The sequence below is a fragment of the Neopelma chrysocephalum genome, unplaced genomic scaffold, assembly GCF_003984885.1.
Source record: "Neopelma chrysocephalum unplaced genomic scaffold, ASM398488v2 Primary Assembly neopelma1_74, whole genome shotgun sequence".
Lineage (NCBI taxonomy): Eukaryota > Metazoa > Chordata > Aves > Passeriformes > Pipridae > Neopelma > Neopelma chrysocephalum.
This window is the reverse complement of record NW_020897735.1, coordinates 5,432,739-5,448,320: the sequence shown is the minus strand read 5'-3', so window position 1 is coordinate 5,448,320 and position 15,582 is coordinate 5,432,739. Positions and strand designations below refer to the sequence as shown.

General features: G+C 55.5%; 1 protein-coding gene across 4 annotated transcripts in view; it reads right to left on the bottom strand.

Moving 5' to 3' along the window:
• FUBP3 (far upstream element binding protein 3) overlaps positions 1-3,457 on the bottom strand; it is a 39,110-nt gene extending 35,653 nt beyond the window's left edge. For all 4 annotated transcript variants that reach the window (XM_027687642.1, XM_027687643.1, XM_027687644.1 and 1 more), the window contains exon 1: positions 3,344-3,457. In XM_027687642.1, the coding sequence (XP_027543443.1) occupies positions 3,344-3,436 (93 nt within the window). In that variant the 5' untranslated portion in view covers positions 3,437-3,457. The remainder of the gene's footprint in view (positions 1-3,343) is intronic.
• Between the last annotated feature and the right edge of the window lie 12,125 nt (positions 3,458-15,582).

Genomic DNA, 15,582 nt, shown 5'->3' with positions numbered 1-15,582 from the left:
AAAAGCCACCCTGCCTGGGAGCAGCCAGGCAGATCAGTCCCCACCTATGATCCACTAATCCACTCACTTGAGGTGTGGTGCAGAAGATGCAGGACAGACCATCTCAAAGCCCCAGTACTGCCTTAAAGAAGTAATTATTCATAAATCTCAAATATTTCAGCATCCACAAAAATCCAGGCAAGTCCAGCACAAACACTGAAAGCAATGTACAAATAATTTCTTTCAAAGGTATTCCAGGTTTCTTATTCTTATGTCATCTCACATCCCAGCAGCTCTGAGGAATGCAGTTGCTTTCATTGGATCAGGAAAGTCTTCCTTGTTCCGAATAGTTTAGTTATTCATAACCAAGCATTGTATTACACAGCCTGATTACAGTGTTATGGCTCTCACAAAAACTGAATTTAGTAAATTTGATTACTACTTTTATGTGTGACATTAAACCCTGAACAACTCAAACATCAAGCCGGGGATGATTTACCAACCCATGAGACAAGAACTATGACTGAAGTTTTTTTTGCTCTGCTCCCTCATCCCCCTCAAGCAAAAGGAATACTCTGCAAAGGCCAAAACCAGCACAAAAGCTGAGATCTACACACCAGATCAGCACAGCTTAGGCAAATACAGCATTAAACACCCCTGGTGAAAGCTCTGCCAGCACCTCCACAGAAGTCTTAGGTGTAAATGTGTAAATGTAACTGCCTCTACATCCCAGCTGATTCTCAGCCAGGAAGTTCCATCACAGATTGCTTGGGTGGTGAGGGAAATATCCATCCCCTGAGCAATTAAGGCCACCCTCACTGACTTTTGGCAACAAGTCACTAGTGATAATTTAGTTCTGTGCAGGACAAGACCACCTGCTCCCTTACAAACCCTCTACAAAACTAGATTAAATCAAGTACTTTTGCAGACAGAGGGAAATATTTTAGCACTCCAACAGCTCTTTTCATCCCACAAACAGCAATGGAAAAAATCACGTTCAACAGTCAGCAAACAACTCACTGCACAAAAATTTAGGACACTGTGCTCCCACAAACACGTGCAGAGCCCACATTTCCCAACACACTCATTTCCAGAGCAAAAAAGCAGCAGGAAGGTCGCTGCTGAAATCTTCCAGTTCAGACTAACTCATGGAAACCCAGCACATGCAGTGTAATCAGAGCAAGTATAATGAACTTAAGAACAACAAAATCAAGTAAGTGACCACAGCTGGGGCATAGAAGTATTTATTGCTCCATTTCCTTCACAAGTGGGTTGTTGGGGGCTCACAGATTCACCCCACAAACACAACCACAGCACCCAGGCAACACAAATTTAGATCAATTTGCCATTTTGTGTTTTAGCCCAACACCAGGTTGCTCCAAGGCCCGTCCAACCCAGCCTTGAACATTTCCAGGGATGGGGCAGCCACAGCTTCTCTGGGCAACCTGTGCCAGGGCCTCGCAGGGAAGAATTCCTTCCCAATATCTAACCTAGATTTCCCCTCTTTCAATTTATACCCATTCCCTCTTGTCCTACCACTCCAGTTCCTGATGAAGAACCCCTCTCCACCTTCCCTGTAGCCCCTTCAGACACTGGAAGGTTCTGTGAGGTCTCCACACAACCTTTTCTTCTCCAAGCTGAACAGCCCCAGCTCTCTCAGCCTGTCTTTGTAGGGGAAGTGCTCCAACCCCATTATCAACTTCATGTCCCTCCTCTGGACTTGAAACATGCTCACAAAATAACTCCAACAAGCTGCAATGTACCAGCAAATAATTATTTTCTTTTACACAAAAGAGTTATTCAGCTGCTAGCAGGTGGTAATATTACCAGATATTCAAAAAGATGTTTTTGCAACGAGAGGCCTCCAGTAACAGACAACCAGGTCAAGACAAGCAGAGTGCAACACCCCTCAATTTAACTGCATCAGGCAGGCATCCTGGGTGTTCAGACATCGAGGCCAGGGGGCTTTGTCAGTGAAAGAAGTGACACATGACCTCACCAGGGAAGCAGCTCAGACCTCACCTGCTTGTGCTGAGAAAGAAAACAGAGACCCAAGAGCAGAGCAGCTCGTGGTGTCCCTGGAAAGGTGCAGGGTGTTGATCTACAACACAGAGTGGCTGCCACACTGATTCACAGGTGAGCTGAGAGCCAGGGCAAAGCACTTCAGTCCCATCAGAGAGAGCATCTGAGAGGTCTCAGGGCCCAGCTTGGCTTCTTCAGAGGTTTCTCAGTGAAATCACAGGGAGTCTGGGCAACAGAAGGAGATTTCTCCCACCTGGAGAGAATAAAGTCAGGGTCTTTGAGCACCAGCTGGGCTGTGGTCCTGGTGTTACATCTTGTTGTGGTGCAGTCACTAAGTAAAGCACAACCTGTTCAGAGGTGGGACAAACACCTGGGACAGACAGGGGACAGGAGATGTGATGAACAACCACAACATCTGCCCTGTGAGCAGCAGCTCCTTGTCCTGGAGGCACTTCCCACAAATCAAGGAGCACACAAACACCTGGAATATCCTGTGCTGAAGACAAGGGCACTGGTTCCTGAAGCTCTGGGCACTTCTACTGAAACTTTCCATTTTAGCACCATGTAAGCTCGGAGGTTCCTCTGGGGAGCACCTCCCTCCCTCCCTGGAGGGAATGTGAAGCTCCTGCAGTGCTAAGGTTTGTATTCACAGAATCACAGAATCAATCAGTTTGGAAAAGACCTCTGAGATCACCAATTCCAACCTGTGACCGATCACCAATTCCAACCTGTGACCGATCACCACCTTGTCAACTAAAGCAGAGCACTGAGTGCCAAGCCCAGTCTTTCCCTAAACACCTCCAGTGATGGGGACTCGACTGCCTCCGTGGGCAGCTTGTTCCCATACCTTATCGCCCTTTCTGGGAAGAAATTCCTCCTAATATCCAACCTAACCCCCTCTGGCACAGCCTGAGGCCATGTCGTCTCCTCCTGTCCCTTGTTCCCTGGGAGCAGAGCTCGACGCCCCCCCGGCTTCCCCCTCCTGTCAGGGAGTTGCAGAGAGCCAGAAGATCTTTCCGAGCCTCCTTTTCTCCAGGCTGAGCCCCCCCAGCTCCCTCAGCCGCTCCTGGTGCTCCGGACCCTTGCCCCACTCCGTTCCCTTCTCCGACCGATCCATCGCTCAGCCTCCCGCACAAGGCCCGGCTTAAAACCCACATTAACACCAGCCCACCCCCCCCACCGCCCAGAGCCAGACGGCCGCGGGCCGCCCCCCTCCCGCACATCCCCGGGGGCACAGAGGGGGCAGCGCGGCCCTTCCTCAGCCCCGCGGCCTAGCGGCGCCCCCGCCGCCGCCGCCACCTCCCGCTCCCGCGCGCCCCCGGCCCGCCGGCCGGCGCCTCACCTGCCGGACGCGGTGCAGGGCGTCCACGAAGCCCTCGGGCTTGATGCCCACGGGGGCCGCGCTCTGTCCCTGCCCCTGCGCCAGGTCCGCCATGGCCCGCGCCCGCTCCGCCCGGGCCCGCGCCCGGAAAGGGAAGGAGCCCCCCGCTTCCGCCGGAAGTGTCCTGAGGGGGCGGGGCGTCGAGGGGGCGCGCGGGGAAGGGCGGGGCCGCTGGGACCAGGCGGGGAGGGGATTGGGTGGGGGGAGAGGGGCGGGGCCAGCGCAGGGCACGCCCCCTGCGGGACCCCCCCAGAGGACCCCCCTCGGGGGAGAGCAGGGGAACCCCCGGCGGGACGGGCGGGGACACCCGTGCTCTTGTCCCTGCTCCTGTCATCCCATCCCTGCCCCTTCCATCCCATTGCTGTCTGTGCCATCCCACCCCTGCCCATTCCATCCCATCCCTGCCCGTAACATCCCGTCCTTGCCTGCTCCAACCCACTCCTGCCTCTTCCAACCCATTCCTGCCTGTTCCATCCCGTCCCTACTTGTAATATCCCATTCCTGCCCGTTCCATCTCATCGCTGCCCGTTCCATCCCATCCCTATTACTGCCATCCCATTCCTGCCCGTTCCATCCTGTACCTGCCCCTTCCGTCCCATCCCTGCCCATTCCACCCCATCCCTGCCTGGTCCAACCCATTCCTGCCTGTTCTATCCCATTCCTCCACCTGCTCTTATGACCCTGTCCCGCCTGTGCCATCCTGTCCCTCCGTGCCTGTGCCATCCCATGCCAGGCTGTGCCACCCCTTCCTTCCCGGCTGTGGTGTTGCAGAGCTGCCCCACCAGAGCCACCCTTTAACCCCTCCATGGAAACACATCACCCACAGCGTCTGTTCCCTGCCTGGCTTGGCCCATGTGTTTGAGGACTGTGTTCCTGACCCACAGGGCTGTGGCTGGGCACTGCCATAGTATCGGTGACACTTTTCACAAAGCTCCTGGACATGGAGTGTCCGTGTGCTCTGGGGAGCTCTGCCAAGCACTGGAGCTCCCAGAGGTGCCCGTGCATCCCCATGGAGCCCCCAGGTCTGGTTCAGCGCCCAGTCATATCCCTCCCACTGCAGCAGAGCAGCAGGAGACTCCAGGATGATGCAAGGACCAGTTAGTCCAGGATTAATGCAAAAAACATGCAAAGCTTGTTCCTTGAGCAGGACCCTGCGCAGCCCTTCCTGCTGCTTTTTGGAGGTGTCCTTTTTGAATTATACCTCCCCGATTCCAGTCTGCAGCCAGCTCCTGGTCTGGTTTACACACTGAACCTAGAATAGTCCAAGGTTCCCTGATGCCAGACCCCATTTCCCAAAGCCCTGAATATGAAATTCAAAACCCAAGTGATGTTCCACATAGCTCTGCTTCCTCCTCAGCTGGTTCTTGTTCTTTCCAGTTTCGTGCATCTCATTTGTGCCTACACAAGTAGGCAGGAATTGCTGAGGCTGATGGAATTATCTGGTGGCTTTCCAAGAGCAGGGAACATGCTTCTTCACTGGGATGCACAGTCTGCTGCCAGTCACCTCCGTTGCACTGGCTGATCTCCAGCCTTTCCTCCTTTCTGAATTTGGGATCATTTTCTTAAGCAAAAAGCCCATTTATTTTAGGAGAAAGGGACACAGACCATGGGGGAAGGATTTTAACCATAGAATCATAGAATCACAGACTGGTTTGGGTTGGGAGGGACCTCAAAGATCTTATTCCAACCTTGATTCAACCTCTCTGCCTTGGACAGGGACACCTTCCACTAGACCAGGTTGCTCAGAGCTCCATCCAGTCTGGCCTAAAATTACCTGTATCACCTCAGCCATTCCAGCATCTTCCAGCCATGGCAGAGGCAACTTCTTCAGCCATGCCTCGAGCTTTGCTTCTTCCTCTCTTGCAAAAAGAAAGCACAAAGACTTTGCTGGATTTGGGGACTTTTTCCCCTCCTAACCCCGGCTGACAAGACCCAACATGTTCAGCACCATCCTCTCCCCAGCTGCCCCTTTCACCCAAGCAGGTCCTGGGTGGAGGGATCACCCTTACAGCCCCACTCAGCTCTCAGGGGTGCCCTGTTCTCAGCAGGATTCACTCCATGACTCTCTGGCTAATGCCAACCTCAAAGTGGCTGCAGAGGTGACCAAGCCTGAATCCTAAAGTCCCCAGTGCTTCTCCCAGCAGGGAGGAGCTAGAACATTCCCTGCCATACTCAGAGCTGAATTTTGGCAGCCTCAAGCCCTAGAAAGAGATGGGGGAAACTCAATGCCAGGCAGGACTAGGATAGAGGCTGCTGGGAGGGTGACAACCAGCCCCGGTGCTGGACGGGCAAGGATGGCTGGGAGGGAGCCTGTGAGGAGAAGACATCAGGCAGCAGTCGAAAAGAAGGAAATTACAGGCCTTAAACACTTCTAGAAACAAATTTCTGATGTAAATCTTCCTTTTGAGAAATAAAAAAACAGGGGGTGAAAAAAAAAGCAAGCAAGGAGTGATTCTACATCTCCATCACCCGCCTCCCCCCCGGCCCGAGACACACACACACCTTCACACACACACACACTGAAATTAGTTGTGACAGCTGAAATTCTCCGCTCCTTGGACGCCGTTTGACAGGGTACTTAAAAAAGGAGGGAGGAAAAAAAAACAAGGAGAAGAAGAAGAAAAGGGAAAGTGGTTTGGTGTCGCACGGGGGAGGCGGAGGGGGGTGATGTGGTGGGGGGTTTCAAGTGATACAAGACACATAATTCAGGCTTCTTGGATTGCAAAAGCTCCTCTTACCTAAAGGGCCTGCTGCCTTTATTTTTATCCAAATGGCTCAATTACTGCAAAGCCCCACAGAGAAAATTATGGATGTTTGCCTCTATTTTTCTCCCCTTGTCTCGACAACTGTAGATATTTTGTTTTCCTTCTTTCCATCTTTTTTTTTCTTTTTTCTTTTTTTTCCTCTTGGTGGTGGTGGTTGCAGGGGGTAGAAGGTGGCTGGGAGTGAGATGAGGTATGGATAGGGAGATGTAGGGGACCTGGGACGAGGGATGGGGCACTGGCACGTGATGGCTTTGCCACCATCACACAACTTGGTCCTCTCTCCGTCTCCCTCGCGTCACCTCACACCTTTGGCTGCTCACATCCCTTTCGTCCCCACATCCCCCACTCTTCTCCCTTCCTCCAGCCCTCTCTCCCTCTCTTCTCCCCCACCTTCCTCCTCTCCTTCCCCCTGCTCTCCTCCCCATCACCCCCTCCCTGTGCCTCTCAAAGCCACCATAATAGCAGCTTGTTTGGCACTTCAGTTGGTCTCAATGAGAAAATTCCCCTCTCTCCCTCTTTTTGCCTTCGTTATTTCCAAACCCTGCAATAGCTCCTTTGCTCAGGGCTGCGGGAAGTGCCCATTTTTCAACATTTTTCTTTGGCTTATGTTTGTCATCCTCTGAATTACCGCACCGGGGAGTCCAGTCAGCCCGACACCGGGCCCTGCTATTCACGCCTCTCCTGCTCCTTGAGATCATGTAGGCAGAAATTAGTTATTTATTTCGAGCACCACTGCAATGCACTTCCCCACACAAGTGTTTGTTTTGATCTCCTGCTGGAAAAGGAGGCTCCACAGGGAGTGCTGGTGCTGCGGCAGCGCTGAGTCCGGTGGGAGACTCGGTAAGGGCAGGGCAGGGTGGGGGAAGATCCAGGGGTTCTTGGGAATGCTGAGCTGCTTCCCTGAGGCTGCTCCTCGAGCTGATGCTCTCTGCAGGTCCTGAGAGTTTCCAGGTGATCCTGTCCCATCAGGAAACCTGGTTGTCCGTAGTTTTACCTCTAGGTCAGATCTGAGACTGTGTGGAGCCAGGGGAGCATCCCATGCTAAGGTGGCCATGACTGTACCAGGCAGTGCTACCCAGGAGGCTCTGCAGATTTGGTGGCTGGAGGAAGAAACCCTGCTCCAGCACAGTCCACAGCCACTGGACACGGTCCCCAGCCCCATTAACCAACTGCTGTCCTGCCCACCCCACTTCCCAGAGCAAGGCCAGCCCTGCACGGGCAGCCTGGCTTTAGGGCAGACCAGGAAACATTCACCAGCTCAGAGATAGTCCCAGTTGATGGGACATGAGAAGGACACTGCCTGTCCTTGGAGGTTGTGATCCATCTCCCCCTTCCCTGTGCCAAGGTCTGGAGCCAGCGAGTCCCATGACAGAGCCCAGTGGTGCCATTGCAGACGAGATTGGCATCACTGTGGCTCCATAACCAAGGTGCTGCCAACACTCCAGAGCCCTTCTCCCTGTGGAGATGCCACAGGCAGGCACAGGCAGCACTGGCACTGGCAGGCTTCAGGGAAGGGGCCCAGCGAGCTGCAGCTTTAAAGAAAGAAGAGGAGCAGCAGGAGGAAGAAAATGCAAAATTGGCCCAGTGGGTAGACCTGCTATTTAAGTGCAGTTGAGAAAGGAACGGGAGGAATTACAGGAGAAATGATAGTGCCCTGACAGCTGCCATTTCCCACCGCCAGTCTCCCCTAATGGAGTCCTAATGTAGTGGTGGGCTCTTCGCTGACAGCCCACCCTGAGACAGGGCTCGTCTTTGTGCTGGTGACAGATGGGACAGTCCGGCAACAAACCTGTAATCCTCTGATTTCTGCCTGCACTGGCTCAGCTTAACCCCTTCTTCCCCCGGCACCCTCTCGCTGCCCAGGTGTGTGGCTGGTGCAGGGTCCGACCTGCCCGTGGGGTGCCCCATCATCCCACAGCAGTGTCCAGGTCTGGCAGCTACACAAGGCACTGGGAATGGCAGGCAGCTGCCTGCAGCTCCCTCCAATTCACTTGGCTGCTGATGTCTGGGGCAGCGTGGCAGGGGTCCAGCCTGGTCACTGAGCCTGAGCAGGCAGCAGCATGGCTCCTGTGGGTCTCTGGGACCCTGCTCTGCCCCTGTGACAATGAACTGGGCAGGTGAGTGTGGGCAGGTGAGTGCAGGCAGGTGTGCTTGGCAGCACGGTGCCTGCCAGGAGGGCTCTGGGCTGCCTGCCCAGCACAGGACCCACTGAGAGCCTCCCGCTACCACTGGCTGCCGGTTCTGGCACTGAACCTCCTTGCCTGCCTCAAATTAGCCCCAAACAAGGGTGTGATTAGGCAGTTTTAAGCTAAAAGGTGTGACAGCTCCCCCCCTCCCCCGACAAGGCTGCAGAGACTATGCACAGCTCCGGTCCTGTTCCCCAGGAAGCCGAGGGTGGCAGCAGGAAAAGCTGACGGAGATTTTCTGCAGAAAAATAAACACAGCTACTCCATGCACCAGTCTGTGTCCTGGGGGGGAAGGCTGGATGTGCTGGAGGACCCTCTGAGCAGAAGGGTGAGCAGAGGGATGCTCTTGCCCCTGGGATGCAAAGGGGGAGATTACCCACCTTCTGATCTCTTCTCCCACGTCCCAAAGGGCCCAAAGCCCTCCTGGTGAGGGACTTTTGGATGCTTCTCCATTAGGCAAAGGTCCAAGCACCTCTGCCCCCTTCACAGCATGAAGCATCTCTCACTTGCGCACTATCTGCCTTCCATGGGCACCTGAGTCTCCATCCCCTCTAGTGAAACCCATTGGCATCCTTCTAAGCTGCAAGGGAACTCTCTCCCATTGGCACGGAGCAGCCAGCCCTTCCCAGCCTTCAGGCACAGAGCCATCACCCCAGGATTGCAGCCACCGAGCCTGGTGGGGTCCCAGCACACATCTCATTCCCACCCTGAGCTCCCACCCCAAGGCAGCTGCCTGCCTGCTTTCCTTCCTCAGAAGGAATTAGCAGGTAGGACAGAGAGCTCCAGGCAGCTCTGCTGGGTCCATCTGCTCATCCATCCTGCTGCAAAGTGGGGCCTGAGCAGATCCCCACTCCTGGCTCTGTGAGCATCCTCTCCACCCAATCCAGACCTACCCAAGGCTGTGGTGGATAGAAACATCCTCATCCCGCATCCCTGCCCCACCACACCCCGGAGAGCAGTTGAGACCCCCCTGGGGCCGATCCTGGTGGATGGTGAGGGTTCCCATCACCCTCTGGTCGCTGGGGAGCCGTGGCAGCGTTAGACCCTCCTCGGCAGGGAAGCGCAATGCGGCGCGCGCGGGTCCTCGGCACAATTAGCCAACAAGTGGCTGTTTTGTGAGGGATTGTTGCTGATGTGTTTTAAGTGGCTTTCTGAGTGGAAAATGTGAGGCGCTGGAGAGGCCGGCAGACAAAGAGGGGGATGCATTAGGTTTTATTGGTCTGCTTCGCACACATCTGACATCACTCCACGGAGCAAGTTCTGCCTGGCTTTAGGGAAAATGAAAAATAAAGCAAGAATAAGGGGCCGAGGGTACAGGGGCGGGGGGAGCGGCAGCGATTCAAGCAGGCAAGTGGGGGCTTAATAGCTGGAGACACTGGAGCAAACTGTGTCAACCAGATGGGACCCGGGTGCCGCGGGAGGAGAGGGGAATTAGCCAACCCGCGCTTTGTTCCCGCAGAAAGCGCGGCCCTCTCCCCCCAGGAGCTGCCTACATGTGATATAATACAGCCCCTTTCAGCCGCTAAGCTGGCCAAGGACAAAAGTCACCGATAAATAGCGAGAGGGCGAGGCTGAAAGCAAAGGCAGAGTTGCCAAGAGCCTCAGCTTTCTCCTCGGGCTGCCCATGCTGACGGGCATCTGCCCTGGCCACCGGCGCAGGGACCTGCGGGCGCAGTGTTGGAGGGGCTGGGGGTGATGCTGTGGGACAGGAGGGGTTATTTTGGAGGCATGGTGCCTTCAGCAGGGGTGATGCAGCCTGTGTGGTGGCACTGGAGGCTTGTCCACGTGTTCCTTTCCTTGATTCCCTTAGCCAAGCCATGAAAGCGAGAGCCCTCGTGCCTTGGGCATCCCTCAGCATGTGTCGAGAAGGGCTGGAGAGTGTTGTACCAGAGAGGTCTCTCACTACTTGGGCTTATTAAGTTGATGTTCATTCTTTGTTGTTTTTTCCAGGCTCCTATGAAAACACACCCCACACCAAATAAAACAGTTCAGAACCCCTCACCCAGGCCTAAATGCTGGGAGTCAGAAGCAAACCCCACCAAAGCAGCCCCATGCCTGTTGCTTGAAGGCTGAAGCCATCCCAGCTCCTCAGGTGTTGGACCCAAAGATATCCCAGTCATTGCACCCCAGTGCAGAGCCTGAGACTCACACACTGCAAGGAGGAGACCCCAGACACCCCCATTCCGAGCTGGCATTCCCCACTGATATGGGGTCTTCCTCCCCTCCCAACTCCTGGCAAGGACATGGCCTGGCCAAGCACTAAACCAGCCACGGGGCTGTGCAAACAGGCAGGACCCGCCCATCCTTTAATTCCCTGGAGGGATCTTCATTGCTTCTGCAGAAATATTGATCCAGATAAACCAGGGAGGCACATTAGGTGCCCCGGGGAGGGTCAGGGGATCAGCGGCTCAGCTGGCCGCCCACTGCCCTGCGCCCACAGGGTCTGGCTCTGCAGGATCAGGACGGGCAAGGGGAGCACCAAGGGCCTTGGGAAACCCCTTACGCCACTGAAGGGGCCAGGGCCAAAGTGCTTTAGCCAAGGGGAGGTAAAACAAATCGATGAGGGGCCGCCGTGACACGCTGACCCGGCGCTGAGCCACGGCTTTAACGCGTGACAGTAAATCTGGGCGGGGGGCTCGGAGGCAGATGGCTGGAGGGGGGAGGCGAGACAGGGTTCTTACTGGTGGGACAAGGGAAGGGCAAGAGTTCCCAGACTGAGCAGAGGCCAGCAGAGCCACTGGGGAAGGATGAAGAGTCAGCAGAGGGGAGCTTGGACACTGACATGGGGATGGGAGATGCCTCTGCCATGACCAGGATACCCCTCATAGCTGAGGATCACTCCCAAGTGGTCCCTTCCTACTGCTGCACGTGCCTTGGTCCAGCCCAGAGGGTTGTTGGGTGCCAGAGCAGAGACACCCCAAGGCTTTCTCCAAACCCATTTCCATCCAGCTGAGGGAAAGCACCCCCTCTGAATGGAGGTCTCAGTTTCCAGCCCTCAACTCCTCTCTCCCACCTCCCATCTCACCCCCCACCGAAGCCAGAGGAGAGGGCAGGAAGGCACCAACGGCTGTGGATCCGGTTACCTGCGGCCAACAAAACCTACCTGTCCCTTCCCAGCCACTCCCCCTTCCCCCTCTCCAGGGGACACAGACCAGAAGGACCCCCCTGGCCCTCCCTGAGCATCGCTGGGTCGCTGCCCGCCGCGATCGAGTGACCAGATGGACGGTGGGCTCACACCGCAGCCTCCTCTGTGGGTCCCTTGTCCCCCCCTGAGCCGGCTGAGCTTTGACGCTCTGTCCCCCCGGGGCAGCCTTTGTCAGGGGCGTGCAGAAGGGCCCCTGTGTCCCTCTGATCCCCGCCGGCCCCACGGCAGCGCGTCCCCGGCCGGAGCATAAAGCTGGCTTTCAGGGACCCGGCGTTGGGAAACTCCCGGGGAAGAAGCAAGGGAGCTTCTTGTTAAACGAGGAGACAAAGCCACCTTGTTAAGGGGTTTACAAAGGCGACCATCTCCCCCCTTGCCTGGGAAGCTCACGACCGGCGACTCCCAACCTCACCGGGGGGATGGCTTTCCCTTTGGAAAGATTGGGAACATTTAATAACCGTGCTGTGCCGCAGCCCTCTGACCCATGTGCAGGGCCCAGGGCACCTTCCCCGCTCCCAGGAGCTGCTTGGAGCCACATGTCCAGAGGAAAATGGGAACCAAGTGCTCATTATGGGAAACCCTGAGGTTTTCCTGTGGGTGCACCATTGCTACCAGTGTCTCTGCTGAGGGGACAATGTCCTTGGTGCCCTGGCCCAGGGACAACCACCTGCACAAAATGACATGATACTGGGTAGCAAAAGAGGAGTTTCTGTCCTGCCTCTGGGAAAGGTGGGCTGGGGTCCCCTCCTACACACCCCACAGGTGGGAGATGGGACCCCAGGAAGGGATGTGAGGGGGACCACAGGACACAAGACCTCCCTGCTTCCTTCCTGCAAAGCATCATTCCTTTTCCTTTCATGGACCCAGTGATGCATTTCTTTGCCCAACAAAATAAAGTTTAAGCAAAAACCCAGCAGCCCCACAGCGGCTTTGTCCCTCTGGAAATTTTCTTTGAAGACCCATCTATTCTTACTATCTTTTGCAGGAAAAATCCCTGCCCCAAACAAGGTTAGCACAATCTTTGGCTTGACTCTTGTGCAATCTGATGGTGACTCAGCCTCTGATGGGCCCCTCCAGGTGCAGCCCACATCTGGGGGCTGCACACACCCTGGCCACATCTGAGCCCCTGGGTTGCCCAAACATATGCACTGTTCTGAGTTGTTCTTGGCAATCCACACTAAAATCCATGTGCATATTAAACCTTAAACCAGGCAATTACATCTACCTCCACCTCCAGATAAATGGGAACATTGATTTTGCCATAGGGATGCAGCAGCCAGAGCTGGCTGGGCAGCTTAAAAAAACAGGACCACCTGGGCCCAGAGCCCATCTGGGTGTGACAGACAGCTGGGCAGGGGAATGGGAGACCTGGCTCTGCTAGCAATCCCTAGGGATGGGCAAAACAGGACAAGTTCCAGGTAGGGAGCCCCACCAGGCAGCAAAAGCATTGCCACAGGAGCCAAATTAACAGCAAGGAGCTGTCACCCCTGCTTTTCCCTGGGACATGTGCCTGCTTCCCACCCACGCTTGCAGGTGGCACTTTGGGGGTCCACATCCCTCCTGGCATCATCCCCACATCCTCCTCCTCCTCTCCCTGGGGAAATGCCACCTCTGGAGGACACATCACCTTCTCTGAGCCAGAAAACGTGAGCTGTGTGGTGCCATCTGTGCTGTGTGGTGCCACCTGGGGTCCTGGGAAGCCTGGACATGGCTCCATACCCCACAGGGCCAGGCTGGAGGCAACTCTCCCTCCCTGGGACAGCAGTAAATTGGACTGCTGCAGCTTTAAAGAAGAGCATGTGCTCCTGGGCTGGCTGCAGGGCTGGTGGCAGCGGGGAGAGCCGGAGGACACCTGCGGAGATCCTGTACAGCTGGGGAAGATTAGCCTTTTCCACTAGACAAGACCCATTACCATGTTCCAATATACCATCACTTCCGCTAGGAGAGCCTGCAGATGAGATATCGATTGCGGTGACCCCGGACAAGCCCTTCCCCAGAGCCTGGGAGAGTGGCAGAGCGGCCCCAAGGCATGGCCTGCTGTGCAAAGAGGGGGTGCAGCCTCCCAAGGGCATCCTCAGGACCCCCAGACCCAGGGAACCAAGGGGCTGCCTGGAGCTTGGATGATGTGTGGGGGAACGCGCAGAAGAGCTTCGAAGTCTGTTCCCAGGGTCCCTCCAGGCTCTTCCCAGGGCAGCTCTGCCCCAGGAATGGGGAGCCCCCAGCCCATGTTCACGGCCCTTACACAGCCAGGTGGGCATTGCAGAAATGTCACTGTGAAAGCCCAAAATGCCTCTGCTGGGGTGTTCCAGGTGGTTCAGGAGCTGCTCACACTGTGCCAGTCGCCCACTGCTTTTCCCTCCAGGCAGTTCCAGCCCCTGGAATACCTTCCTGAGACACACAAGGGGTGGGTGGAAGGACTGTGGGAAACTGCAAAGGGGACAGTGAGAAACCACCAAATCATGGGAACTGGAAAGGTTGATAGCAATTAAAGTAGTAAACTAATTAAACACGTGGTGTGTGGTTCACGGCATCCTATCATTGCAGTCCCTGGTGCTGTACCAAGGGGAAGGGCAGGCACTTGGTGGGTCTCATCTGTCCTGTAACTCCATGATTTTTGGGAGGATTTTTCCTTCTGCAAGACTCACACTGGGTTGGACTTGGCTTTTTGAATACACTGAGCTCTGCCTCACCCACATGATCCACTTGCAACCCAGTTGGAAGCACCAGCTGGAAGCCACCACATGCTGCTCCTCCAAGGCTGACCACAGCCACATCCACCACAGCCTCAGAGAGCAGCCCTGTGCTTCCTGAGGAGCTGGAGCTGCCATGGCACACAACATCCTCTACCCTCAGCCAAAAACTTCACTGGACACCCCAGCAGGTGCAGCAAGAGCATCCTTGGATCTGGGCTCCAAAGGACTGTGGCACTGGAATACTGGAGGATATTCAAGACCTGGGAGTTAAATGGCTGTTTCCAGCTGATGATTTAAGCACCCAGGGGAGAGGTGGCCCAGCTGAGCCCTCCCAGAGAACATCCAGCATTTCTCAAGGTTTGGGGCACAAGAAACTGCTGCTGAAACTTTTTTTGTTGTTGTTGCTGTTTTGTTTGAGGTTTTTTCCCTCCCAAAAAAAAATCAACTCCTCATTGCACTGAATCCTTTCAAACTCCAGTTTTTCAGTGGAGAACTCTGCCATGGACAAGAATGGGCACAGGAGGGAATGCTCACAGCTCACAGGGCTACAACGTTGTCCCACAGGCCAGCACAGCATCTGTCCCTGGCATGCAGGACAGAAGCTGCTCTGTTCCCATCTTTTTGTGGATGATGCCACCAGGAGATGGTTCTTGATGAGGTTCCAGGCCCTTTTCCCCATTTGGGAGAGGGCTGGTGTGGGAGGAATAAAGCTGGTGCAACACTGAGCACCACACTGGGGTGGCTGGTCACCACAACCCACAGGACCCCCACATGCACCTGCCCCTTCAGCATGGACTTGCTGCCAGAAGTAACGGGATGTAGGGAATGGGGCACCCCTGCACAGCCTCCCCCCTTCCCTGCAGCCCACGGGCTCCACCAGCCCAGAAAACCATTTCTCTCCCCTCTCCTGACAGCCCTCCGCTGCTTTCTCCTCCAAAGATGGTCGCTGCCAGTAATAGCAGGGAAAGTCACATTCAAGCTGGGAAAATAACATGTTATTTTCCCAGCTGTGATGTCAGAGCTTGTCACACTTGCTGGCTCGGCAGCAGGGAGGGCAGGGCATGCCTGGACGTCCCCAAATGGCCACTGGGCCTGGCTGTCCCCTGGGGGCTGCGAAAAACGTGCCCCTTTTTGGTGGCAGCTCTGCTTTTGCTCCCCAAATGCATTGGAAAGCAGCACATCCCTGCTGCTGGAATGTGGCTGCCCAGAGCCCCACAGTCCTGCCAGGCACTGCAGGACACAGCACGGTGGGTGCATTGCTCCCAGTCCCAGAGGGCATCTCTGCTCCTGTCCCGGGGACACCCACTGTGGGGACATCCCAAACCGAGTCCTTCCCCACCCTCAGCAGCGTGGACCAGCAGCACATCCTGGGTGTTTGCATGGGCTAGAAAATCCAGTCCTTTCCTTTCCCCTT